The 25,845-nt window shown below is 38.0% G+C and overlaps 1 protein-coding gene across 1 annotated transcript in view; it reads left to right on the forward strand.

Annotated features, from left to right (window-relative positions):
• TTN (titin) overlaps window positions 1-25,845 on the forward strand; it is a 234,957-nt gene that overhangs the window by 160,844 nt on the left and 48,268 nt on the right. Inside the window, exons 226-271 of the mRNA XM_077181862.1 lie at window positions 33-332; window positions 435-731; window positions 831-1,115; window positions 1,201-1,494; window positions 1,892-2,191; window positions 2,294-2,602; window positions 2,694-2,884; window positions 3,373-3,802; window positions 4,275-4,583; window positions 4,997-5,145; window positions 5,239-5,271; window positions 5,371-5,500; window positions 5,601-5,900; window positions 5,987-6,304; window positions 6,389-6,685; window positions 6,775-7,074; window positions 7,760-8,074; window positions 8,165-8,313; window positions 9,199-9,349; window positions 9,438-9,719; window positions 9,811-10,113; window positions 10,219-10,521; window positions 10,633-10,914; window positions 11,373-11,672; window positions 11,762-12,064; window positions 12,185-12,493; window positions 12,578-12,859; window positions 13,118-13,417; window positions 13,560-13,853; window positions 13,952-16,918; window positions 17,015-17,335; window positions 17,443-17,727; window positions 17,935-18,234; window positions 18,560-18,862; window positions 19,935-20,210; window positions 20,325-20,624; window positions 20,714-21,016; window positions 21,253-21,552; window positions 21,680-21,967; window positions 22,064-22,360; window positions 22,450-22,752; window positions 22,846-23,151; window positions 24,013-24,300; window positions 24,403-24,693; window positions 24,788-25,075; window positions 25,242-25,832. Coding sequence (XP_077037977.1) covers window positions 33-332; window positions 435-731; window positions 831-1,115; window positions 1,201-1,494; window positions 1,892-2,191; window positions 2,294-2,602; window positions 2,694-2,884; window positions 3,373-3,802; window positions 4,275-4,583; window positions 4,997-5,145; window positions 5,239-5,271; window positions 5,371-5,500; window positions 5,601-5,900; window positions 5,987-6,304; window positions 6,389-6,685; window positions 6,775-7,074; window positions 7,760-8,074; window positions 8,165-8,313; window positions 9,199-9,349; window positions 9,438-9,719; window positions 9,811-10,113; window positions 10,219-10,521; window positions 10,633-10,914; window positions 11,373-11,672; window positions 11,762-12,064; window positions 12,185-12,493; window positions 12,578-12,859; window positions 13,118-13,417; window positions 13,560-13,853; window positions 13,952-16,918; window positions 17,015-17,335; window positions 17,443-17,727; window positions 17,935-18,234; window positions 18,560-18,862; window positions 19,935-20,210; window positions 20,325-20,624; window positions 20,714-21,016; window positions 21,253-21,552; window positions 21,680-21,967; window positions 22,064-22,360; window positions 22,450-22,752; window positions 22,846-23,151; window positions 24,013-24,300; window positions 24,403-24,693; window positions 24,788-25,075; window positions 25,242-25,832 — 15,822 coding nt within the window. The remainder of the gene's footprint in view (window positions 1-32; window positions 333-434; window positions 732-830; window positions 1,116-1,200; window positions 1,495-1,891; window positions 2,192-2,293; window positions 2,603-2,693; window positions 2,885-3,372; window positions 3,803-4,274; window positions 4,584-4,996; window positions 5,146-5,238; window positions 5,272-5,370; window positions 5,501-5,600; window positions 5,901-5,986; window positions 6,305-6,388; window positions 6,686-6,774; window positions 7,075-7,759; window positions 8,075-8,164; window positions 8,314-9,198; window positions 9,350-9,437; window positions 9,720-9,810; window positions 10,114-10,218; window positions 10,522-10,632; window positions 10,915-11,372; window positions 11,673-11,761; window positions 12,065-12,184; window positions 12,494-12,577; window positions 12,860-13,117; window positions 13,418-13,559; window positions 13,854-13,951; window positions 16,919-17,014; window positions 17,336-17,442; window positions 17,728-17,934; window positions 18,235-18,559; window positions 18,863-19,934; window positions 20,211-20,324; window positions 20,625-20,713; window positions 21,017-21,252; window positions 21,553-21,679; window positions 21,968-22,063; window positions 22,361-22,449; window positions 22,753-22,845; window positions 23,152-24,012; window positions 24,301-24,402; window positions 24,694-24,787; window positions 25,076-25,241; window positions 25,833-25,845) is intronic.

Below are 25,845 nucleotides of genomic sequence, written 5' to 3' on the forward strand. Positions count from 1 at the left end.
AATGATGGCAAAACCACCTTTTTGTTTTTCAGCTCCACCAGATGCACCTAATAAGCCTGATGTGGAAGATGTAACCAGCAACAGTATGCTGGTTAAGTGGAATGAACCAAAAGATAATGGCAGCCCTATCATAGGATACTGGATTGAAAAACGTGAAATCAATAGTACTCATTGGGCTCGGGTCAACAGGAACCTTGTGAATGCTCTGGAAGTAAGAGTTGAAGGACTGTTGGAAGGTTTAACTTACATCTTTAGAGTGTGTGCTGAAAATGCAGCTGGCCCTGGTAAATTTAGTCCACCATCAGATCCAAAAACTGCGCAAGACCCAATAAGTAAGTGGATTAGGAGACGCTAATAGCAGACAGTTGGCAAGATAGGATTCTTTAACTTTTATTTACACGTATTTGTTTGTTTATTTATTTATTTTTTTATAGTGCCACCTGGTCCTCCAATTCCAAGGATTGCTGACACAAGTGCAACTTCCATTGAGCTAGAATGGCAACCTCCTGTGTATAATGGTGGTGGAGATATCACTGGTTACCATGTGTACAAACAACTGATGGGTGTGAATGAGTGGTCACGCTGCACAGCAAAACCCATTAAGGTCCTGCAGTTTACTGTTGGAGAGGTGAGGGAAGGTGCAGACTATAAGCTCCGTGTTACTGCACTCAATGCAGCTGGAGAAGGACCACCTGGGGAAACTGAACCCGCAACTGTTGCAGAACCTAAAGGTATTGAGATTGTATTATTTTTAAGAAATGCCCAGATGCTTAAAAGGTGGGTTTGAATCCCTCCCTCCAACTAATGAGCTTTTTCTCTTTCTTCCACAGAGCCTCCCACTGTTGAGCTGGATGTTTCTGTGAAAGCAGGCATTCAGGTCATGGCTGGACAGACTATTAAAATTCCTGCTACTGTGACAGGGCGTCCTGCTCCTACCATTACATGGGCTATAGACGAGGGGGAATTAGACAAAGATCGAGTTGTTATTGAAAATGTTGGCACAAAATCTGAGTTAACCATTAAGAATGCATTGAGAAAAGACCATGGAAGATATGTAATTACTGCTGCCAATAGCAGTGGTTCAAAATCGGCAGGAACCAGAGTAGAAGTATTTGGTAAGAAAAATATTTTCTCAAATTAAACAAGCGTTTCTTTTGGTCAGTGTAGGCTTTACCTTACTTGTTTGATTTTGTTTTTCAGATGTCCCTGGACCAGTCCTTGACCTAAAGCCAGTAGTCACAAACAGAAAGATGTGTTTGCTTAACTGGTCTGATCCTGAAGATGATGGTGGCAGTGATATCATAGGCTTCATTGTTGAAAGGAAGGATGCCAAAATGCATACATGGAGACTTGCTGTAGACACAGATAGATCTAAATGTGATATTACAGGTCTAATTGAAGGGCAGGAATATAAATTCCGCGTTAGTGCCAAGAACAAATTTGGTACTGGTCCAGCTGTGGAAATAGGACCCATTCTTGCAGTTGATCCATTAGGTAAGATGACTCATTTTGCCGGGTTTTTAAAAAGAAAAAAAATTAATGGCAGATTAATTAGACAATATTTTTGTCTTTCCTTCTATACAGAAAGTGTGTTTATTTTTCAACTACATGGGTAGGCATCTACCTTAGCTTCATTACTTCAGTCAAGTTTCTGAATCAGTTCTCTGAAGCTAGTGTAGTTCTTTACATAGCAAAATACCGGTGCCTACTGAGACACTACTTATTACTTTTTTCTCCACATACATGAGAAACTTTATACGAGCCACAATCATACTCAGATTCTTTGCATGTAAAAACTATGGTTTTAAAAGGCCAGAGCCACTGCATTCTTATGATTTAAAATTCTCTGGAATTTTAATTTTTTCTTATTGTAATTTATCTGTATTAATAGGTCCTCCAACAGCACCTGAGAGGTTCATGTACACAGAGAGGACAAAGTCATCCATTACTCTTGACTGGAAGCCTCCACGCAGTGATGGTGGTAGTCCCATCTTAGGATATATTGTTGAGAAGAGGAGACACGATTCAAAAGATTATGAGAGAGTTAATGCAAGGCTCTGTCCAAAAACGTCTCTTCTCGTTGAAAAACTCGATGAACTTCATATGTATGAGTTTCGTGTGAAAGCTGTCAATGAGATTGGAGAAAGCGAGCCATCCCTGCCCCTCAATGTAGTTATACAAGATGATGAAGGTATATCAACTTTAAATAAATCCATATAAATATCTTTAGAACACTTCAAGGCACTTTCTCTATTTCATCTCCATCTTCACTCTGTCACTTTCCTTCTTTCAGTGCCTCCAACGGTTACATTGCGTTTGGCTGTGAGAGGAGATACTATCAAAGTCAAGGCAGGAGAACCAGTTAGCATTCCTGCTGATGTAACAGGCCTGCCAATGCCGAAGATTGAATGGGACAAGAATGAAGTTTTAATTGACCAAACATCCGATGCACTTAAGATAAGCAAGGAAGAAGTATCTAGAACTGATGCAAAAACAGAACTCACCCTTCCTGCAGCAGTGAGGGGTGATAAAGGCACTTACACTGTGAGAGCTACCAATCGTCTTGGCACTGCATTCCGCAACGTGCATGTCGAAGTGTATGGTAAGGATGCAACATTTTAATAAAATGACAGCTATTTAAATGCCTTTGCCTTCTTTTTAATGTAGTTCCATGCTCTATTGCTTTCATACAGATCGTCCTTCTCCACCAAGAAATCTTGCTGTTTCTGATATTAAAGCAGAATCATGCTATTTAACATGGGATGCACCTCTTGATAATGGTGGTAGTGAAATTACCCATTACATTATTGAAAAACGTGATGCTAGTAAGAAGAAGTCTGAGTGGGAAGAAGTCTCCAAAGGCGCTGTTGAGAGAAGATATGGGGTAATTTATAAAATATTTTTATTACATACTTTAGTATGCATAAAAATAAAATTACTTCATATTTAATGGAAACTGCTACTTGCATAAGTACCTGTGCTCGTGCTCCATTTAGACTCCAGAATTACTGGATGAATGTTTCCCATCCATGCATCTGTCTTATCCCTTATGTGACAAAACAAAAGAAATTGTTCATTTTTGCTATTTAACCTCAGCTGAACTAGAGAGAAGACACCTTCCTTTCCATTTTCCAGAATTATTAATTTTTTTTTACCAACTGCAAGAACAAACATGATGACATTTTTATTTATGTTCAGTCCTATGCACATGAAATAAGAGTATTCTTAGGACATCACATAGAACTATGTAGTACATAAACATAAGTACATCAGTCTGATTGCAAGATAGAATTTGAAGTGAATACTTCTGCTTAAATCCAAATAAGTTGATTCTGAAAGCAGCCAAGTATTGATTTAAGTCCTCTTTTTCAGGTATGGAATCTTGCAACAAATGAAAAATACCAATTTAGAGTCCGGGCTGTAAACAAATATGGAATAAGTGATGAATGCCTCTCCGAAAAAGTTGTCATTAAGGATCCCTATGGTCTTCCTGGACCTCCTGGAAAGCCAAAAATTTTGGATCGCACCAGATCATCTATGCTGGTGACTTGGGAGCCTCCTTTGGACAACGGTGGCAGCCCAATAACTGGCTATTGGTTGGAGAAGAGAGAGGTGGGAGGTGTCTACTGGACACGTGTCAACAGGGCTCCTGTAACAAAACCATCAGTAAAAGGTCTGGAGCACAATGTGCTTCGTTTGGCTGAAGGTGTTGAATACCAGTTTAGAGTTATGGCTGAAAATCTTGCTGGAATTGGCCCTCCCAGTGAACCATCAGATCCAGCTTTGGCAGCAGATCCTATATGTAAGTATATTATTTGTATGACTCTCTTAGAGGACTGTATCACAGCAGAACAAAAACTGTGTTACTACTACTTTTTTAAAATTTATTAATGAAAATTATTAATAATGAAGTATTAATGTACTAACACTAATCAAAGGTTTTGTTTGCATTAAACCTAAGAGAATATATTGACACAAAGTTTCTGATTTTAAAATTTTAAAAGTAATTAGCTTTAATTTTAACTTTTTACCTCTTTTATGTACCTAATACTGTAATAACACCAGTGTAGGCATTGCCAAATAAACTTCTGCCTTGTACATAAGTATCCCTTGCTAACATAGGGAATATATATAATCAGTATGCACATTCCAGGATTTATACTCTATATACAGGTACAGAAATGAAAATACTTGCATTCTTTTAGAAACCTATCTAGAAAAATATAGGAAGACACTAACACTCAGGTAATTTTTACTTGATCTTGTTTTACCAGTTGTGCCTGGTCCACCATCATGCCCAGAGGTCAAAGACAAAACCAAATCATCTGTAGCACTTGCATGGAAGCCTCCTCAAAAGGATGGTGGGAGTCCTATAAAAGGATATATTGTTGAAATGCAAGATGAAGGTAGTACTGATTGGAAGAAGGTGAATGAAGGAGACAAACTCTTTCCTACTTGCGAATGTGTTATTCCCAACTTGAAAGAGCTCAGGAAATACAGATTTAGGGTGAAAGCTGTAAATGCTGCTGGAGAATCAGAACCAAGTCCTGCAACATCAGAGATACCTATCCAAGATATTCTAGGTAAGAGTTCCAAGAACTGATTTCAGTATTTTTATGTAAATGCCACTTACTGCTATGAATGTCCAAAAAGGATGCCAAGCAAGCCAAAGTCAAAACAAAATAAAAAATTATACAAGAATGTAACAAAAGACTGACACACATCTTTGAAAGTTTCATTATTATGCCCATTGCCAGGGAATGCTCCATCAGGAAACTGATGAGCACCTACATACATACTAATGAAATACTGTTTATTTTATGAAAAATTTACAGCAATGAGTTTTTCTATTTGTATACTTCCCAGTTTCCTTTTTGTATGTCCAGCCTTTCTCACATGAGCATGCATTCCACGTTTCTGGGGGATTTCAGCTCAGTGATGATGGGATTTTGCTTTCAGTAGCTCTTAAAATTTATATATTTAAATATTTTTGCAGAGGAACCAGAAATCTTCCTTGATCTTGGAGCACAGGATTTGCTCTCTTGTCGTGCTGGCACAACAATTAAAATCCCAGCTGTTATCAAAGGTCGTCCAGTTCCAAAAACATTTTGGGAGTATGAAGGAAAAGCAAAAACAGCAGCAAAGGTCAGTAAAAGTAATAGGTTTTTTTCCTACACCTCTTTCTAGACATTTAAGCCTATTCCCTTTTACATTTATATTATTTCCATTTGTTTCTAGGAGGGAGGTCATAATGTACCTGAAGAAGCTCAGGTAAAGCAAGCTATACTTTTAACCTCAGTATTGTTGCATTTTTGAAACATAAATAATCAAGTTTGCTCTATAACTTCTTTTTGCTCTTATAATACGCAGGTGGCAGCAACTGATACACGTTCAGAGATTATCATCCCTGACTGCAACAGAAGTCACTCTGGACGATACAGTATTACAGCAAAGAATAAAGCAGGACAAAAGACAGTGCATGTCAGAGTCAATGTGCTTGGTATGGCTTGCATATACTGAAGTATCCAAATGTTAGGGTTTAGTCTTATTTTTCTAAATACTTAAGTAAAATTTTGTCTGTTGTGCTCTTATCTCAACAGATGTCCCTGGTCCACCAAAAGACCTTAAAGTAAGTGATATTACAAGAGGTAGCTGTAAACTCTCATGGAAGATGCCAGATGATGATGGTGGAGATAGAATCAGAGGCTATGTTATAGAGAAGAGAAATATTGATGGGAAGGCCTGGACTAAAGTCAATCCTAACTGTGGCAGTACTTCCTTTGTGGTACCTGATCTCATAACTGGCCAAGAGTATTTCTTCCGGGTACGTGCAGAAAACCGTTTTGGAGTTGGGCCTCCTGCAGAAACCATCCAGCGCACCACAGCCAGAGATCCAATCCGTAAGTAAAATTAAAGTCAAACAAATCCTTTAAACCACATGGTACTGCATGCTGGATTTATTCACTCTTCTGTTTTGTTTGTGAAGATCCTCCTGATCCGCCTATTAAACTGAGGATTGGCCTTGTAACCAAGAACACAGTGAGCCTGACATGGAAACCACCAAAGAATGATGGTGGAGCTCCTGTTACACATTATAATGTTGAGTGTCTCCGCTGGGATCGTACTGGAGAAGTGAAAGAGTCTTGGAAGCAATGCAACAGACGTGATGTGGAAGAAACAAAGTTTACTGTTGAGGATCTTGTAGAAGGTGGAGAATACGAATTCAGAGTCAAAGCTGTAAATATAGCAGGTCCTAGCAGACCTTCAGCCACTGTTGGCCCACTTGTTGTCAAAGACCAGACATGTAAGTAGCGATACTAGAAATACAAATTCCATTTTAAAATTATGAAGTATTTTTGTATACTATTTTTTCAACATTTTGTTGTAGGTCCACCATCTATTGAGCTGAAAGAATTTATGGAAGTTGAAGAAGGAACAGATGTTAAAATTGTGGCCAAGATAAAGGGTGTACCCTTCCCCACATTAACATGGCTAAAAGCTCCTCCAAAGAAACCAGATGACAAATCACCAGTGGTGTATGATCAACATGTCAACAAGATCGTTGATGAAAATACTTGCACTTTATTGATCCAACAGTCTCGCAGAAATGATACAGGCCTATATACTATAACAGCTGTAAATGACCTGGGAACTGCTTCAAAGGAGATGCGCCTGAATGTTCTGGGTACATATCAAGAACTCTTACAATTACATTAATTGATAGCATGCATTTGATACTTGATTAATTATTCTCTCTTAAAACGTATCTTGTAGGTCGTCCTGGACCTCCAGTAGGACCTATTAAATTTGAATCCATTTTGGCTGATAAAATGACAATATCATGGCTTCCTCCATTAGATGATGGTGGTTCTAAGATTACAAACTATGTTATAGAGAAAAAAGAAGCAAATAGGAAGACATGGGTGGCTGTTACTAATGAGCCCAAGGAATGCATATTCACTGTTCCCAAGCTGATGGAAGGCCATGAATATGTGTTCCGCATTATGGCACAAAACAAATATGGTATTGGAGAACCTTTGGACAGTGAGCCAGAAACAGCACGAAATCTTTTCAGTAAGTAGAAATAAGCTTTCAAGTTATGTCCGTTGTTTCCATGTGCAGGTATGCATACAGCATCTGTTAAATACCACTGCTGTTTTCTCTCTTTACTAAGTTTTATAGAATAGCTTGAAGAGTTTTAGCAGTAGTACCTGGTTCTTAAAAGCATGTATAGCGCTTAAAATATTTTTCTGCCTATTTGTGTTATATTAAAGCACAATTTCAATACTTTTAATGCTTAAATACACAAGTAAACATTTGTTTGATAAGATTCAAGTTATTCTATTGTATTTGGACATTATTGATGTCTTGGACCAGAAAGAATCAATTTCCTACCTTCAGTTTTGAAAGATAAGTTATACAGAAAAGCTCAGACCTAGGAGGATTGTTAGGCTGGCAAGAGAAAATGGTTCTTAAAACAGCAAGTGTTAAGCTGAGCACTAAAATGAGGTAGTGATCCAGAAATAGGACAAAAAATTTTTTGACAATTTTTATCTAGAGGAAAGATGTTTCATTTTTCACAGAATTATATGTACCTGAATAGGGGTGAGAAACTGAATGAGGAAAGAAATCTTGTGCAGATGGCTAACTGCCTAGTGCAATGGTGACCATGTGAGTGCATAGCTCTTCTGCACTCTAGCTATTTCCATGTATTTGTAGCATATTTTTTTACAAGCTATGTGTGAATTTTTTCCCTTAGCTGTGCCTGGACCTCCTGACAAGCCAACAGTTAGCAGTATAACACGTGATTCAATGACAGTAAACTGGGAAGAACCAGAACATGATGGTGGCTCTCCTATTACTGGTTACTGGCTGGAGCGCAAAGAGACCACTGGAAAGAGATGGACCAGGGTTAACCGAGATCCTATCAAGCCTATGGCACTGGGGGTTTCATACAAGGTTACAGGCCTTATTGAAGGCTCTGAGTATCAGTTCCGTGTGTCAGCTATCAACGCGGCTGGTGTTGGCCCACCAAGCATGCCATCTGACCCAGCACTTGCTAGAGATCCCATTGGTAAATATTTAAATTATTTTTTTCTAAATTCGAAAGTATTCAAATAACATCATATAATACATTTTAATGCTGTATGATGATATTTTTCAGCCCCACCTGGCCCTCCTATACCAAAAGTTACTGATTGGACAAAGTCTTCTGTGGACTTGGAGTGGTCTCCACCAGTAAAGGACGGTGGTTCTAGAGTCACTGGCTACATTGTTGAGTTTAAAGAGGAAGGAAAGGAAGAATGGGAACGGGTAGGTGGAAAACCATTGCAGAATCAGCACTTCTCTCTGTGTCTATCAATATGAATTGCTCCAGAAAAAATTTCTTTAAAAATTTTTGCTATTCAAGTTATTTTCTAAAAGTTTGTACCATAATTATCTTTGTATGTTTAAAATACCAGACAAAGCTTGTCCTTCCTCAACATGAAGTTTATTTTGCGAATACTAGATATAGAATTTTACAATTTTTATTTCAAGATGTCAGAAAATATGTAGGTAATATGTGATTAAAAAACACAGAAGACCAAGTTAGAACTGTCAGATAAGTAAACCTCAGTGGTATCAGATGATGTCAAAGTGTTTACAACTACTATGTTTCTACATTTTCCTAATTTTTTTCAATAGTGCATTACTGAAAATCTAACTGGTGCACACCTTGGCTATTTTTTGTATCTCCATAAATACATGGGTTCATTTTAAGTAAAACCCATATTTTCTATACTGTTTCCAGGTAAAGAGACTTTCTATTGAATTTTGAAAAGAAAATAAATTAATTCCCTTTTTTTTGTTGCTCTCGCCTATACGAGTTGACGTGTCCAAAAATATATGTAATTCTTCTGATACCAGACTATTGTAATTGCTAAACAGATAATTCTAACAACCTTCTATGTTAGAATATGTTAGAAAAAAGACGAATCTTTAGAGTAGCTTGTAGGTCCATGAGATATATTTCTTTTAAAAATTCTGATGAATTCTGTGTGAGCTAGATCCATGTACATCCATGTACACTTAATACTTTCGTGTTTCTTAATGCTTTCTTGTAAATCTGAAATAATATCTAATGTCAGATTTGTTTCAAACTCTGCAAAGAAATTGATGGTATCTTGATGTTTGCTGATTACGATGTTTTTTTTCCAGGTAAAAGATAGAGAAATTAGAGGAACCAAGTTCGTTGTGACAGGATTAAAAGAAGGTTGTTTTTATAAATTTAGAGTTAGAGCAGTAAATGCTGCTGGCATCGGAGAGCCTGGAGAAGTTACAGACATTATTGAAATGAAGGACAGAATTGGTATTTATCATTTTGATTGACATTCTTAGTATCTCTAACACAAATTAAGAAAAGGAAGTCATTGACTTTTTTTTTTCTCTTCCCTCAGTGGCTCCTGATATTAATTTGGATGCAAGTGTCAGGGACAGAATTGTTGTTCATGCTGGAGGAGTAATTCGGATCATAGCATATGTCTCAGGAAAACCACCTCCAACAGTGAGTTGGAGCAGGGATGAGCAAGCTTTGCCAGAAGAAGCCAAAATTGAAGAAACAGCTATTAGTTCTTCTTTAGTCATCAGGAATTGCAAAAGGAGTCACCAGGGTTTATACACTCTTCTTGCTAAAAATGATGGTGGTGAGAGGAAGAAGACAATTATTGTTGATGTGCTAGGTAAATAGCAGCTTCAGTGCTTGTGAACAAGTACAGTTTCATAAGATTCAGCATGTATGTTTCAATACTCCATTTTTTCCTTTGCTTCCAGATGTGCCAGGCCCAGTTGGAATGCCACTCCTTACAGAGAATCTAACTAATGACTCTTGTAAATTGTCATGGTTTACTCCAGAAGATGATGGTGGTTCTCCTATTACCAACTATGTAATTGAAAAACGTGAATCTGACCACAGAGCTTGGACTCCAGTGACCTACACAGTTACAAGACAGAATGCTACTATTCAGGGACTCATTCAAGGGAAAGCCTACTTTTTCAGAATTGCAGCTGAGAATATAATTGGCATGGGTCCTTTCACAGAAACAACAAAAGAGATTCTCATTAGAGATCCGATAAGTAAGAATTTTTTTTTGTTTGGGAGCTTTCATATGAGATTAATACACAAGGAAGATTCTGAATATGAAGAAAAATGAATCTACCTTATTTTTACTTTATTCACAGCCGTTCCTGACCGTCCAGAAGACCTGGAAGTAAAAGCAGTTACCAAGAACTCTGTTACACTAACTTGGAACCCTCCAAAATATAATGGAGGCTCAGATATCACCATGTATGTTCTAGAGAGCCGCCTCATTGGAAAAGACAAATTCCACAAAGTTACAAAGGAGAAAATGCTTGATAGGAAATTCACTGTAGAAGGCTTGAAAGAAGGTGACTCCTATGAGTTTCGTGTGAGTGCTTGCAATATTGTGGGGCAAGGCAAGCCATCATTTTGCACTAAACCAATCACGTGCAAGGATGAAATTGGTATGTTTCTTTTTCATATTTGTTTTGAAAATAATAATTACATTTACTGATTCCTTACTTTTTCATATAATATTGCTGACATTTGTGGGCTTTGTGTATTTTGTGTTTCAGCTCCTCCCACACTTGACCTTGACTTTAGAGACAAGCTTATTGTCCGAGTTGGTGAAGCTTTCAGCTTGACTGGACGCTACTCAGGCAAACCTGCACCAAAGGTTACTTGGCTAAAGGATGATATTGTTGTGAAAGAAGATGACAGAATAAAGATTAAGACAACTCCTACAACTCTTTGTTTGGGGATAGTAAAATCTGTCCGTGAAGACACAGGCAGATATTGTGTTACTGTAGAGAACAGCACAGGATCAAGAAAAGGATTTTGTCAAGTTCATGTCGTTGGTAGGTTTTACTGAACAATATTGTATGTGATTTTTATTGGTGATTAGAATTCATTGATTTTTATAAAATTTAAGTATTGAAATCTGCTCTTTATTACAATAATTCAATTTACTGCTTTCTCAGTTATACTAAAAAGCTATTTATTTCTTTTAAGCACATATTTAACTCTGAATTTGTTTATTCAGCATGAATCATTTAATCTCTCTACATGCATTTAGAGAATCTCAACACTGTAAAAAATGTTAATCAACAAATACTTTCTAAGCATTGAGGAATTAATTCCAGTATGTCAAACATGTATTACAGAGGAATAACCCTGAAGTCTTGATTCCTTATTATAACTGTGCTGTCAAGTTTCTAATTTTATACTGTATTTGCTGTATTGACAGTGTTTAATCTATGTTGTTTTGTGAAGTTCATAAAAAAAGCATGGGTATGCTTTATTTTTTCTTAAACAGATCGCCCATCACCTCCAGTAGGCCCAGTTATATTTGATGAAGTCTTTAAAGATCATATGGTTGTTTCCTGGAAACCTCCATTAGATGATGGAGGCAGTGAAATTACAAATTACATAATTGAGAAGAAGGATACACACAAAGACTTGTGGATGCCAGTTACATCTGCGACAGTGAAGACAACATGCAAAATTCCCAAGCTGCTTGAAGGAAGAGAATATCAAATTCGAATTTATGCTGAAAATCTTTATGGCATAAGCGATCCTCTCATCTCTGATGAGATGAAAGCCAAGGATCGTTTCCGTAAGCTTTTAGTTTTCAATTTTATTTAGATACTCCAATCTTTAATCTGTTTGTAGTGCTCATACACTCTTTTTTTCTTCTCACCCCAGGTGTTCCTGATGCACCTGAGCAACCAATCATTAAGGATGTAACCAAAGACTCTGCTGTAGTGGTTTGGAACAAACCATATGATGGAGGCAAGCCAATAACAAACTACATTGTAGAAAAGAAGGAAACAATGGCTACAAGATGGGTCAAAGCTACCAAAGACCCAATTTTCCCTGGTACAAAGTTCAAAGTACCTGATCTTCTTGAAGGTTGTCAGTATGAATTCCGTGTTTCAGCAGAAAATGAAATTGGTGTTGGTGATCCTAGTCCACCATCAAAGCCAATTTTCGCTAGAGATCCAATCGGTAAAGTATCACATTTCATTTCTCATTGAATTTTAAATGCACTCAGTTTCAGTTTAAAAATTATTCTAATGGTTTCTTTTTTTTCTCTCCCATTTCTTTATTGTTTTATTTTTATAACAGCAAAACCAAGTCCACCTGTTAATCCAGAAGCAGTAGATAAAACTAAAAATTCAGTTGATTTATCTTGGCAACCACCACGCCATGATGGAAATGGCAAGATAATTGGCTACCTTATAGAATTTCAGAAAGTTGGAGATGAAGAATGGAAACAGGCTAATCTTACAGCAGATTCTTGTCCTGAAACAAACTACAAAGTCACTGGTCTTACTGAGGGATTAACCTATAAATTCAGGGTCAAGGCAGTCAATGCAGCAGGTGAATCTGATCCAGCGCATGTTCCTGATCCAGTAGAAGTAAAGGACAGGCTTGGTGAGTTTAATAAAATCAGATAAGTTAACCTAAGAACAGACCTTTTTTTTCCTCATTTGTAAAAACTTGTATTTTTGATTCCAGAACCTCCTGAGTTAATACTTGATGCTAATATGGCCCGTGAACAGCATGTAAAAGCTGGAGATACCCTGAGACTTAGTGCTGTTATTAAAGGTGTTCCATTCCCAAAAGTTACTTGGAAGAAGGAAGATCATGAGGTCTCACCCAAGGCTGATATTGAAGTTACAGGAGTTGGCAGTAAACTTGAAATCCGTAACACTGTCCATGAAGATGGTGGGATGTACTCCCTGACAGTTGAAAATCCAGCTGGTTCAAAGACTGTTTCAGTAAAAGTTGTGGTCTTAGGTAATCTTTTTGTTTTCCCTTTATACAACATCTTTTTACTCTATAACTGAAGATTAGGAAATAAAGGAATTTCTGGAAAATATCTGTAAACCAAGTTATCAACCAAGTTATATTTTTATTTTTATGCAAATATAAAAAATAGAAAAAGGACTAAAAACAACATAAAACATAATATAGTTTATCTTGAAATTTACAATGTTTTTAAAGAAATGCTTCAGTTACCAAATAAATAACAGATTATATTTTTATCAATGTTAGATAAGCCTGGTCCGCCCAGAAATCTGAATGTCAGTGATGTTAGAAGCGACTCATGCTATCTCACTTGGATGGAACCAGAAGATGATGGTGGCTCTGTGATTACCAACTATGTAGTGGAGAGGAAGGATGTAGCTTCTGCACAGTGGGTAGCCATCTCATCATCCTCCAAGAAACGCAGTCATATGGCTAAATATCTGATGGAAGGCACTCAGTATCTCTTCCGAGTTGCAGCTGAGAATCAGTATGGTAGAGGTCCATATGTGGAAACACTTAAGCCTATCAAAGCTATAGATCCACTGCGTAAGTGTTTTTCAGTTATATGGTTTGATTTTTTTTTATATGGGATTTGGTAATTTTGAGGTTGTCCTGTTGGTATGAACATGATACACTGGTACCGTAGATTTTTCATCCTAGTAACCATTTTGGTTTTGTGTTTCAAAAGATCCTCCAGGGCCACCAAAGAATCTGCATCATGTTGATGTTGACAAGACTGAAGTTTCCCTTGTTTGGAATCGACCAGATCGTGATGGTGGTGCTGAGATAACTGGGTATTTGGTGGAATATCAAGAAGATGGTGCAGATGAATGGACAAAGTTCCAGACAGTCCCTATGCTAGACTGTGTTGTTACAGGCCTACAGAAAGGAAAAATATACAAATTCCGTGTGAGAGCTCAAAACATTGTTGGTCTTAGCCTTCCAGATACAACTATACCAATTGAGTGTCAAGAAAAACTAGGTAATTTTTGTTTTTTCATGTTTTTTCACTGATTTTTTTTCTCTTTTTCTATAAGCATTTGCCCTGAAAAATTAATTTCCATTTTTCTCTAATTTCAGTACCTCCATCTGTGGATCTAGATGTGAAGTTAATTGAAGGTCTTGTTGTTAAAGCTGGAACCACAGTGCGCCTTCCAGCAATTATGAGAGGCGTGCCAGTTCCCACAGCAAAATGGGTTACTGATGACACTGAAATTAAACCAGATGGCAAATACAAGATTGAGACTGACAATTACTCAACTGTGCTTACTATCAAAGACTGTGTAAGAAAAGATACAGGAGAATATCTACTCACAGTATCTAATGCAGCTGGCAGCAAAACTGTGGCTCTGCACCTTACAGTTTTGGATGTTCCAGGCCCACCAACTGGTCCTATTAATATTCTTGAAGTAACACCAGAACATATGGTTATTTCTTGGCGCCCTCCTAAAGATGATGGTGGGAGTCCTATAATAAATTATATTGTTGAGAAGCGTCAATCAAAGAAAGAAACTTGGGGAGTGGTTAGCTCTGGAACAAGTCACACAAAAATTAAGGTTCCACGACTGCAGAAAGGATGTGAATATATTTTCCGTGTCCGTGCAGAAAATAAGATAGGCATTGGTGCACCTCTGGATTCAGAACCAACAGTTGCTAAATACATGTTTGATCCACCATCCCCACCTGGTAAACCAACTGTTTATGATATTACAGAAAATGCTGCAACAGTGTCTTGGACCCTACCAAAATCTGATGGTGGAACTCCAATAACTGGTTATATACTCGAACGTCGGGAAGCATCTGGTAAATGGGTGCGTGTCAATAAGACACCTATACTTGATATGAAATACAGAGTCACCGGTCTTTTCGAAGGCAACACATATGAATTCAGAGTTTTTGCAGAAAACATGGTGGGCTTAAGCAAACCATCCCCAAGCTCTGATCCAATAAAAGCATCACGTCCTATCACTCCTCCTGGACCACCTATAAATCCAAAATTAAAAGACAAAACTAAAGAATCAGCTGATCTTGTGTGGACAAAGCCCCTCAAGGATGGTGGCAGCCCAATTCTGGGATACATTGTGGAATGTCAGAAAAGTGGAACTACACAGTGGAATAGGATTAATAAGGATGAACTCATTAGACAGTGTGCTTTCAGAGTACCTGGATTAATAGAAGGAAATGAATATAAATTCCGAATAAAAGCTGTTAACATCGTGGGAGAAGGAGAACCAAGAGAACTACCAGAAACTGTACTTGCAAAAGATATTCTTTCTCCACCAGAAATAAGCCTAGATGTGACCTGTCGAGACTTAATTACTGTCCGAGTAGGTCAAACAATACGTATTACTGGTAAGGTAAAAGGCAGACCAGATCCTGAAATAACATGGTCTAAAGATGGCAAAGTACTAGTCCAAGAAAAGCATGTTGAAATGCTTCATGACCTACCTAATGTTGAACTGCAAGTGAAGGAAGCCAAAAGATCTGATCATGGCAAATATATAATAGCAGCTAAAAACAGCTGTGGACAGGCTCAAGCTTTTGCTATTGTTAATGTACTTGACAGACCTGGACCATGTCAGAACCTGAAAATAAGCTATGTCACAAAAGACTCTTGTATGATCTCTTGGGAGAGTCCAGCGGATAATGGTGGCTCTGAAATTACAAATTACATAGTAGAATATCGTCAGCCGAATCAGAGGGGGTGGTCAATTGTCTCCTCTGATATTACTAAGCGATTAGTAAAGGCAAATCTTGTAGAGAACCGTGAATACTTCTTCAGAGTTTGTGCAGAGAACAAAATAGGTCCAGGTCCTTGCATTGAGACCAAGACTCCTATTCTTGCTATCAATCCTATTGACAAGCCTGGAGAGCCAGAAAATCTTCACATTGCAGAGAAAGGAAAGACATTTGTATACCTGAAATGGAGAAGGCCAGATTATGATGGCGGAAGTCCCAATTTGAGTTACCATGTTGAAAGAAAACTGAAAGATTCAGATGAATGGGAAAGAGTTCACAAAGGCAGCATTAAGGAAACACACTACATGGTAGATAAATGTGTGGAAAATAAAATTTACCAATTCCGAGTTCAAACTAAGAATGAGGCCGGTGAAAGTAACTGGGTAAAAACAGCTGAAGTTGTTGTGAAGGAAGATCTCCAGAAACCAGTGCTAGATCTGAAGTTAAGTGGGGTTCTAACTGTGAAAGCAGGCGACACAATTAGAATTGAGGCTGGAGTCAGAGGAAAACCACAGCCTGAAGTTGTATGGGCAAAAGATAAAGATGCCACAGATCTCACCAGATCTCCAAGAGTCAGTATTGAAAACACTTCTGAAACATCTAAGTTTGTTCTCACAAAATCAAGGCGCACTGATGGTGGGAAATACGTGATTACAGCAACTAATGCAGCTGGTAGCTTTGTAGCATATGCTACTGTTATTGTCTTGGATAAACCAGGTCCCGTACGAAACTTGAAGGTCACTGACATTTCAAGTGATAGATGTACTGTTACTTGGGATCCTCCAGAAGATGATGGTGGTTGTGAAATACAGAACTACATCCTGGAAAAATGTGAAAGCAAGCGTATGGTTTGGTCTACATTCTCTTCCTCTGTCCTAACAAACTATGCCAAAGTGACACGCCTCATTGAAGGTAATGAATATATATTCAGAGTGCGTGCAGAGAATAAAATGGGCACTGGTCCACCAACAGAAACACATCCAATTATTGCAAAAACAAAATATGATAGACCTGGACGCCCCGATCCTCCAGATGTCACAAGAGTCAGCAAAGAAGAGATGACTGTAGTTTGGAATCCACCAGAATATGATGGTGGCAAATCAATTACAGGATACATTTTAGAGAAGAAAGAGAAGCGATCACTAAGATGGGTTCCTGTTACTAAAACCCCAATCCCAGAGAGACGCAAGAAGGTTACTAATCTCTTCCCTGGTCACGAATACCAGTTCCGCGTCAGTGCTGAAAATGAAGTCGGACTTGGAGAACCAAGCTTGCCATCAAGACCTGTAATAGCCAAAGACCCAATAGGTAAAATCCCACTGTGGTTTTCTGTATTATTTCAATGTTAACAGATTGCTAAACTGTACAGCTGTGTTCTAATCTGTAATTTTTACTGTCTTGCAGAACCACCTGGTCCTCCCACAAACTTGAGAGTGGTTGATAGCACAAAGACTTCCTTAACCCTTGGCTGGGGAAAACCAGTGTATGATGGTGGTGCTCCGATTATTGGATATGTTGTGGAAATGAGACCAAAAGTTGAGGGTGCTGATCCTGAAGCAGGATGGAAACGATGCAATGTTGCTGCTCAAGTTATTCATACAGAATTCACAGCTACCAGCCTGGATGAGAAGCAATTATATGAGTTCAGGGTTTCTGCCCAAAACCAGGTTGGCCTTGGCCGACCAGCAGAATTGAAAGAAGCTGTGTCTCCCAAAGAAATACTTGGTGGGTTTTCCCATCTTCTTTTGGGGTGTTTACATACAACACTTTATTTTCTTTATGCTTATTTTGTTTAATGTGCAAAACTTGCATTTTATTTCTTTGTCTTTCAGAACCTCCTGAGATTGAGCTGGATGCCAGCATGAGAAAGTTAGTCACAGTCAGAGCAGGATGCCCTATTAGACTTTTTGCCATTGTGAGGGGTCGCCCAGCACCAAAAGTCACCTGGAGGAGAATGGGTATTGATAATGTTATCAGAAAAGGACAAGTTGATCTGGTTGACACTATGGCCTTCTGTGTCATTCCCGATTCCACACGTGATGACTCTGGCAAATACTCATTGACACTTGTTAATGCAGCTGGAGAAAAGGCTGTATTTGTGAACGTCAGAGTTCTGGGTAAGTAATGAGAGAAATACCTCAAGACAATTCTAAAACTATTTTGGATGTTCCTTGCAGGAATGTTTATTATCCTCAGGTGCAACAGTTTTTGAGCATAATTGTATCACCTAACACTAACCCCCTCCATGTAGACAACTGTTGATCCCCTTTAATTTTAACTTATTAAAGAAGAAAATACTAACATAAATTGAAATTTCTTCATAGATACTCCTGGACCTGTGTCAGACTTCAAGGTTTCAGATGTCACCAAGATGTCCTGCCATCTTTCATGGGCACCTCCAGAGAATGATGGGGGTAGCCCAGTGACTCATTACATCCTGCAGAAACGGGAAGCTGACAGGAAGACATGGGCAACAGTCACAGCAGAACTAAAGAAAACTAGTTTCCAAATAGCAAACCTTGTGCCTGGAAATGAATATTACTTCAGAGTAACAGCAGTGAATGAATATGGATCAGGTGTTCCAAGTGACATACCAAAACCTGTTCTAGCATCAGATCCTCTAAGTGAGTGTGCCTTTATGTATATTTTATGTTTGCCTCCATGGATGTTTTCTGTTTCTTTTTCTCTAATTTTAGCAGATTTTTGCATTTTTGAGTTACTGCTTCTAAATGGAACAATGCTGCTAACTAATCAAGTATAAACATTAGTATGTCTGTATCAGTTTCTTTCAAATAATATGATCAATGAATATAGTACCTTTGAAATTATTACGAGTTTCCATCTTTTATATATTGTTCTTCTTGAATTTGCATGGATAGCATCCAATATTCAAGAGTAAGAAAATCTTGGAAATTCAGTGTTTAATGTGTTCCTTTTTTCCCCTTAAAGGTGAACCTGATCCACCAAGAAAACTTGAAGTTACTGAAATTACAAAGAATAGTGCTACTTTAGGCTGGCTGCCACCACTGCGTGATGGAGGCTCTAAGATTGACGGATACATTGTCAGCTACAAAGAACATGATCAACCAGCAGATCGCTGGATGGAGTATTCAGTCGTTAAAGATCTCTCCATTGTTGTGGCTGGTCTGAAAGAGGGAAAGAAGTACAACTTTAGAGTGGCAGCTAGAAATGCTGTAGGAGTAAGTTTGCCAATAGAAGCTACAGGAGAATATGAAATTAAAGAACAACTCAGTAAGTAACAATTTGAATACTACTGAATATAGTGCTTCAATAATTAAATGAGTGAGATATACAGGTTTTTGAGTCACAGAAAGATGTTTGCTTTACGGAGTTATCTGGAGGATTATGGTTAACTGCACTGAATATTTTAACAGGTCAGGAAAAAATGAGAGTTGACCACTAAGTCAGAATTATTAAATAATTTTTCAGGTACAGTTGCAGTTAGAACTGAGAGATAAGAATTAGGGAGAAATAAATAAATAAATTTAAAATACCTTCAATTAGGTTTAAATGAAAGAGAAGAAGTGTCAGACTGGTAGTTTGAGAGATAAATTGGAAAGATGGGCTTATTTTAATGTAAGAGAAAATAAGTGGTTTATATTATAAGGTTGATTGGGAATCTAAAACAAAAATCATGGAGGACAGGTTAGCCTATTTAAGGTGGCAGAGTTTCTGAGGCACAGAAAGATGTAGGGTAAGGGCAAGATGAGTAGAATCTTCTTAATTTGGGACATGGGAAGAAAAAGAGAGAGGTACAGGAACAGCAGAATGAAAAGTAGCCAGTGGAAGGAAGTACACCAAACATGCTGCCAAGTTTCTTTTTGGGAAAAATTTGATTTTGTGCAAAAGAAGAAGTAGGAGAAAAATAATTGAAAGATACAGAAAGACTGACTGTGCAAGCAGGTTTATCTCAGTAAGAACTTCCATTTTCTTCTGAATGTTTCTTGTAGAAGGTCAGCAATAAGCAAGCAACAGGTTTCAGATAAAAAGAGAAATTATATTTTGTGCATTAGTAGTGCACAAATCTCTACATAAATGTGTGTGAAGGCAATCCAAAGTCATAAATATTCTCTTATAAACTGTACAATAATAGAGAAGTAAGACTGGAATGGATATTGTCACCTGCATAAACGGAAGTTGTCCATAAGTGGAACCTAAAATAAAGAATTTCTAGTTGTTCATACAGATGATTCCACTTAAGAGAGAAGCAGAGAAGTTTCACATGAAAAAATAAGAAAAGTTAATTAATATGTCAAAGAAGTTGAACTTATTTGCCTCTGTGTGTGGTTTTTTTTTTTTACAGTCCCACCTAAAATTCTGATGCCTGATCACGTTCACATTAAAGCTGGAAAGAAACTGAGAATTGAAGCTCATGTATATGGGAAGCCTCAGCCGGTCTGTAAATGGCTGAAGGGAGATCAAGATGTAGTTACATCCAGTCGCCTTGCTGTGCATAAAGCAGAAAAGTCTTCTGTTCTTATTATTAAGGATGTAACAAGAAAAGATACTGATTTTTATACTCTTACTGCAGAAAATAGCTCTGGTACTGATAGTCAGAAAATCAAAGTGACAGTCATGGGTATGTTCCATTTGGTTATTTTTCAGTCCAGCTTTATACAAAGCTGGTTTTACTATATTCCAGTGGTTGCCTTTTATTTCATCCCTTTTTTCTTGATATACTTTTCTCATGCAGATAAACCAGGTCCGCCACAGCCTCCATTTGATATTTCTGAAATAGATGCTGATGCTTGCACTCTTTCATGGCACATACCTCTTGAAGATGGTGGCAGCAACATTACAAACTATGTAGTTGAGAAATGTGATGTAAGCCGAGGAGACTGGGTAACAGCTTTATCTTCTGTCACAAAGACAAGCTGCAGAATTGGAAAACTGATTCCTGGAGAAGAGTATATGTTCCGTGTTCGTGCTGAAAATCGTTTTGGGATTTCTGAGCCGCTTCCTTCTGACAAGATGATCGCAAGATTCCCATTTGGTATGCTAGTTTTTGATAGCAGCATTTCTCTATTTAAACTTTCTACTAGAAAACACACAATTGATGTCTATCTTCATATTCCTTTCTAGATGTTCCCAGTGAACCAAAGAATGCACGTATTACCAAGGTCAATAAGGACTGCATTTTTGTTGCTTGGGATAGACCAGATAGCGATGGAGGCAGTCCAATCACTGGTTATCTCATTGAGCGCAAAGAAAGAAACAGTTTACTGTGGGTGAAAGCTAACGACACCGCTGTGCGCTCCACAGAATACCCTTGTGTGGGCCTCATCGAAGGTCTTGAGTATACTTTCAGAATTTATGCATTGAACAGAGCTGGAGCAAGTAAACCTAGTAAACCAACTGAGTTTGTCACAGCAAGAGCACCAGTTGGTAAGCCACCCATACCAATACTTTGCAACAGACTGTTTTTATGATAATTTTCAATATATCTGCAACTTATGATCTTTAGTTTGCCCTTCTGTTTATACTTTCCTGTTTATAATGACATCACTCTGGTTGCACTGTCTAGGTATGCAGTAAATAGGATCCAGTAATGTTAAAGCCATTTTTTAATGTATTAGTTCTTTTTTGAAAAATATACTTCAATATGTTTTTATTTGCCATAGATCCCCCTGGAAAACCTGAAGTTATTGATGTCACTAAGAGTACTGCATCACTGGTATGGACAAGACCGAAGCATGATGGTGGTAGCAAACTTATTGGCTACTTTGTGGAGGCTTGCAAATTACCTGGTGATAAGTGGGTTCGGTGCAATACAACTCCATATCAAATACCCCAGGAAGAGTACACTGTGACTGGTTTGGAAGAAAATGCTCAGTACCAATTTAGAGCAATTGCCAAGACAGCAGTTAACATTAGTCGACCTTCAGAACCTTCTGATCCAGTGACCATTCATCCAGAAAATGGTAAGGAATACAAAAGCATTTGATAGCTCTGGAAGGAGTCTGTGCATATTGGGAACTAACACTCATGTGAAGAACGAGACATTCACCGCCTACTAGATCAATTAACTTTTGGACTCTTTCCTTTCAGTTCCTCCCAGAATAGAGTTGGATCTGTCTATGCAATCACAGCTTACAGTAAAAGCTGGAACTAATGTGCGCCTGGAGGCAAATGTGTATGGCAAGCCAATGCCAGCAATCACCTGGAAGAAAGAAGGAGAAGTTTTAAAGCCATCTGAAGGTCTTAAGATCACCACAAAGAGAAATCTTGCTACAGTTGAGTTGTTCAGTGTTAACAGGAAGCAAACAGGAGACTACACTATCACTGCTGAAAATGCAAGTGGATCAAAGTCAGCAACCATTAGGCTTAAAGTACTTGGTAAGCTAAAGACTGACTGTCTATTAATAAACACATTTATAATTAAATTATATAGCAAGAGATAGAACTATAACAATGTGATGTTAATTGTTCTAGATAAGCCTGGCCCACCAGCTTCTGTCAAAGTCAAACATATGTATGCAGATCGTGCAATGCTTTCTTGGGAGCCTCCTTTGGAAGATGGAGGTTCAGAAATTACTAACTACATTGTAGACAAGCGTGAAACAAGCAGACCTAACTGGGCCCAAGTCAGTGCCAATGTACCTATTACAAGCTGCACTGTGGAGAGACTGATAGAAGGACATGAGTATCAGTTCCGCATTTGTGCTGAAAACAAATACGGTGTTGGAGACCCCATCTTAACTGAACCTGCAGTTGCTAAGAACCCGTATGGTAAGTGCTTTGTGGAATAGTTTCATTAATCACTGGGTTTTTGTCTATACTTAAGAATGTGAGTGTAATTTTCAAATAAATCTCCACAGATGTGCCCGGACCTTGTGATCCACCAGTAATTAGCAATGTAACAAAAGACTTTATGACTGTTAGCTGGAAGCCGCCAGCTAGTGATGGTGGATCCCCAATAACTGGTTATATACTTGAGAAGCGTGAAACGAAGGCTCTTAACTGGACAAAAGTAAACAGGAAGCCTGTCATTGAAAGAACTGTTAAAGCTACTGGACTCCAAGAAGGAACAGAGTATGAGTTCCGGGTGATAGCATTGAATAAGGCTGGACCTGGCAAGCCTAGCGCACCGTCTAAAGCTGTGTATGCTCGTGACCCTCAATGTAAGCTAAAAGTCTCAGATATTTTCCATTGTTATTTCCAAATATTATCATGCAGCATTTGGTATGCTAACTTTATGTTGTTTTGATTCCCAGATCCTCCTGGCCCACCTGCTTTCCCAAAAGTGGTTGATACTACTCGTAATTCCATAAGCCTGTCATGGAGCAAACCAGCATATGATGGGGGAAGCCCTATCATTGGTTATCTAGTGGAATCAAAACGAGCTGACACAGACAACTGGGTCAGATGCAATCTACCCAAGAATTTACAGGCTACACAATTTGTGGTAACGGGGCTGATGGAGGGTACAGAGTACCAGTTCCGTGTTTATGCTGTCAATAAGATTGGATACAGCGATCCAAGTGATGTTCCGGATAAACACACTGCCAAAGACATTTTAAGTAAGTTCACTGAAAACACATTGCCTTGTTGGCTTTTGCTTCAATTTATGGGATGAGTTTCAAAGAAACACTTTGTCACAAGTCAGGCACAGATTAATTTGGAACATGTTTTTACTCAAAAAATGTGAGCTAAAGGTGGCTAATTTGGAAGAAAACAGAGCAGTTAGGAACAGAATAGAATTTGGTGTCTGCTTTTTTCATTGTATGCTTTATAGCCTTCTGCCTCCTACTGGATCATCAAGATTTTTTGTCTTTTTTTATAATATTATCACAATAATAATAATCATAATAATAATTTATCATAATAATAATTTATCATAATAATAATAATTATCATAATAATAATTTATCATAATATTAGAATTTTCAGACCTCTCATCTTTCTTAAAACTTTCAGTCACCTTCATATCTTCTAAATAATTCAAAGCCAAGATTACTATTCTAAGCAGCTGTATGATACTCTTTGATTGTATGACACTTGCTCCTTAAGATACAGGCTAGCTTTTGTATACATTTTGCTGTACCTACAAAAGCATTGCTTTATAAAACTATCTTAGTTCAAGAAAAGCATTGAAGTCCAGGGTGCTCTGAAACTCCTTTGAATTCTAGAGAAACTAAGAGCATTTCTAAGATAAATGGTGTAAAGGCAGAAAAAAAAGGAGACGAAATCACTAAAAAAAAAAGTATATTTTCAAATTATCTTCAAACAGGAGTCAGGATACTTACTAACATCATCACAGGCATGAGAAGTTGGGTAGTCAAGCGTAATGCCAGTAAAAGGGGAGTTTTTGTTACTGTAACTTTTGTGATAATCTTAAACATAATGATTTAATTACATGCGTTTTTTTCTTAAACACACAGTTCCACCTGAAGGAGAACTTGATGCAGAACTAAGGAAAGTCCTTGTGCTGCGTGCTGGAGTCACAATGAGACTTTATGTGCCAGTAAGAGGACGTCCACCTCCTAAGATTTCATGGTCTAAAGTGGGTGCCAACCTAAGAGATAGACAAGGATTAGACATCAAATCAACTGATTTTGATACCTTCCTGCGTTGTGAAAATGTAAATAAATATGATGCTGGAAAATATGTCCTCAGTCTGGAGAACAGCTGTGGCAAAAAGTCGTACACCATTGTTGTAAAAGTACTTGGTAAGTTTCAGGGCTTTCCCATTATAATATATTTGTTAACTTTTTAACTGTTTTTCAAAAGTCTGTTACTAAATCAAATATGGTGGTGTTGTGTTTATCCAGATACTCCAGGCCCGCCCATTAACCTGGTTGTAAAGGACGCATCTAAAGATTCTGCCTACATTACATGGGAACCTCCTCTGGTAGATGGGGGCAGTCCAATCACAAATTATGTTGTGGAAAAACGTGATGCAGAAAGAAAATCATGGTCCACGGTAACAACAGAATGTCCAAAGACAAGCTACAGGATAACTAACTTAGAAGAAGGCAAATCTTACTTCTTCAGAGTTTTTGCTGAAAATGAATATGGTATTGGTGATCCTTGTGAAACTCGTGATGCTGTCAAAGCTTCTGGTAGGAAAAATGAATCCTTTTCACCCATTTTTTTGTTCAAATAATCTTTATTTTTAGCTTGAATGAAAGCTTACTATGCTTTTCTTCCTTCCAGAAACACCTGGGCCGGTTGTGGATCTAAAAGCTTCAGCTGTAACAAAATCCTCATGCAATTTGGTATGGAAGAAACCTATCAGTGATGGTGGAAGCCGTATTTCTGCATATATTGTTGAGGTCCTGATTGGTGAAGATAAATGGCAAGAAGTCATGCGGGGAAAGAACCTCCATTTTTCAATGAGAGACTTAAAAGAAGGACAAGAATACACTTTCAGAGTGAGGGCCCAAAATGATGCTGGATATGGAACTCCATCAGAGATCACAATTGTAGCAAGAGATGATGTTGGTGAGAAGCAAGATCATTAATTCAATGCTTTACTTACCCAAATTATATTTTATGCATACTATCATTACCATGTATACATAGAAATAAGATACCTTTAAAACAGCATCTTAATTTTACCACAGAGTTTATGTGTGGTGGAATAACTGGATTCCTTCATTTTTTACAGCGGCACCTGAACTTGACTTAAGAGATCTACCTGATTTGTGCTATACTGCTAAAGAGGGTAGCAATTTCCGTCTTAAAATCCCTATGAAAGGCAAGCCTGTCCCAACCGTAACTTGGAAGAAGGATGAAGACCAGGCAATTACTGAGAGTGGAAGAGTTGCATTTGAATCTACAGCAGTTAACACCACCCTTGTGGTACATGACTGCCAGAAAGCTGATGCAGGAAAATACACAATAACTCTGAAGAATGTTGCTGGCAGCAAGGAAGGCACTATTTTTATGAAAGTTGTTGGCAAACCTGGCATACCAACAGGTCCAGTGAAATTTGAAGAAGTCACAGCTGATGCCATAACCTTAAAATGGGGCCCTCCAAAAGATGATGGTGGTTCAGAAATCACTAACTATGTTCTAGAGAAGAGAGATAATGTAAACAATAAGTGGGTGACTTGTGCCTCTGCGGTCCAGAAAACCACATTTAGAGTTACAAGACTTCATGAAGGAAATGAATATACATTCAGGATCAGGGCTGAAAATAAATATGGAGTAGGAGAAGGTCTTAAATCAGAGCCTGTCATTGCAAAACATCCATTTGGTAAGTATCCATT

Source organism: Agelaius phoeniceus, chromosome 7, assembly GCF_051311805.1.
Source record: "Agelaius phoeniceus isolate bAgePho1 chromosome 7, bAgePho1.hap1, whole genome shotgun sequence".
NCBI classification, from domain to species: domain Eukaryota; kingdom Metazoa; phylum Chordata; class Aves; order Passeriformes; family Icteridae; genus Agelaius; species Agelaius phoeniceus.